At 63.1% G+C, this 1,217-nt stretch overlaps 1 protein-coding gene across 1 annotated transcript in view; it reads left to right on the top strand.

The window, feature by feature from the left end:
• Nucleotides 1-153: 153 nt before the first annotated feature.
• The window catches only part of CHD6 (chromodomain helicase DNA binding protein 6), a gene marked incomplete at its 5' end in the record, with an annotated part of 24,353 nt that continues 23,289 nt past the window's right edge, over nt 154-1,217 (top strand). Inside the window, one exon of the mRNA XM_010141624.1 lies at nt 154-659. Within this exon, the coding sequence (XP_010139926.1) occupies nt 154-659 (506 nt within the window). The remainder of the gene's footprint in view (nt 660-1,217) is intronic.

Raw genomic sequence — 1,217 nt, 5'->3', positions numbered from 1 at the left:
AGGGGGGTCCTGCCCATAGAGCTTCACCTGCGAGTGGTGGCTACTTGCTGTAGTCCCGCGAATGTCATGGGACGTTGCTCGCACTGCACCCGGGTGGTTGCTGTTCCTGTATGTGCCCATGCTTCACCCGCCACCTTTCTGCTCTCTCCGCAGCCACTGAGCCTGACAGCGCTGAGCCGCTCCCCGATGTCGGCTGCCTGGGAGTGCAAGGCGCAGGACCCCTTCGCCAGCAGCGAGGAGCAGGACGAGGTGCCCCAGCAAGTGACAGCGACGGACACGGACACAGACACAGGTGGCCAGTGCCAGTGCCCAGAGGAGGAGCCCGACGGGGCTCCGCAGAAGCGGACAAGCTCCCAGAATGGGATGCAGGACAGTGGGGGTGGGGGCACGGGCGTGAAGAAGAAACGGAAGAAAAAGGATGTGAGAGTGCACGAAGTGGGAGAAAAAGCAGCTGTGGAGATGAAACCAAAGAGGAGGAGAGAGGCTAAAGAACCAAAAGAGCCCAAAAAGGTGAAGGAGCCCAAGAAGCCGAAGGAGCCCAAGCAGAGGGAGGTGACCAAGAAGCCTCGGAAACCTCGGGAACCCAAGGTCCCCAAGGAGCCTAAAGACAAGAAGAGTGGCTCTGAGCCTGCTCCCAGAGCAAGACCCAGGAAGAGCAGGTGAGTGGTGGGGTGACCTTGTTGCTGTGCCTGGTGCAGACGGGGCCGTGGGCTGGCAGGAGCTTCAGCTGAGAGAGCTGCGCTGGGCCACCTCGGGGCAGGGTGTGCAGGCTCCTCGTGCGGAAGGCAGGATGTGCCAGGACAAGCTCTCCGACCATGCAGAGATGGGGCAGGCAGGCGTCCTTTTGGAGATGAGGCCCTGTGAGACCCCAAATCTGGAGAGGATCGAAGAGTCTTGGCCTCTCCTTGGCCTGTCCTTTGTGCCGAGTGTCCTGGGGGCAGAGGGGCCCTTAGGGAGGTGTCTCAGCAGGTCAGCGAGGGGCCGTGCAGCAGAAAGCCTGTCATTGCGGGTTTGGGGCCCAGGCAGAGGGCGGGAGAGTGAGATGACGCTGGGCTGTCTGTGCAGACAGGAGTCCCCGCGCTCCCGGGGGCCACAGCCTGGCATCCCACGGCTCACGTCTGAGAGGGTGGTGGAGCACGTGCCAGCTCCTCTCCCTCTCCTGGGGAGCAGGACCTGTCCCTCCCCTGCAGCGGAGCTGTGCTGGCAGCCAGGGCTGG

This window comes from Buceros rhinoceros, unplaced genomic scaffold (genome assembly GCF_000710305.1).
Source record: "Buceros rhinoceros silvestris isolate BGI_N320 unplaced genomic scaffold, ASM71030v1 scaffold13910, whole genome shotgun sequence".
Lineage (NCBI taxonomy): Eukaryota > Metazoa > Chordata > Aves > Bucerotiformes > Bucerotidae > Buceros > Buceros rhinoceros.
Note: the sequence above shows the minus strand (reverse complement) of the source record. Positions and strands in the feature narration are given on the sequence as shown.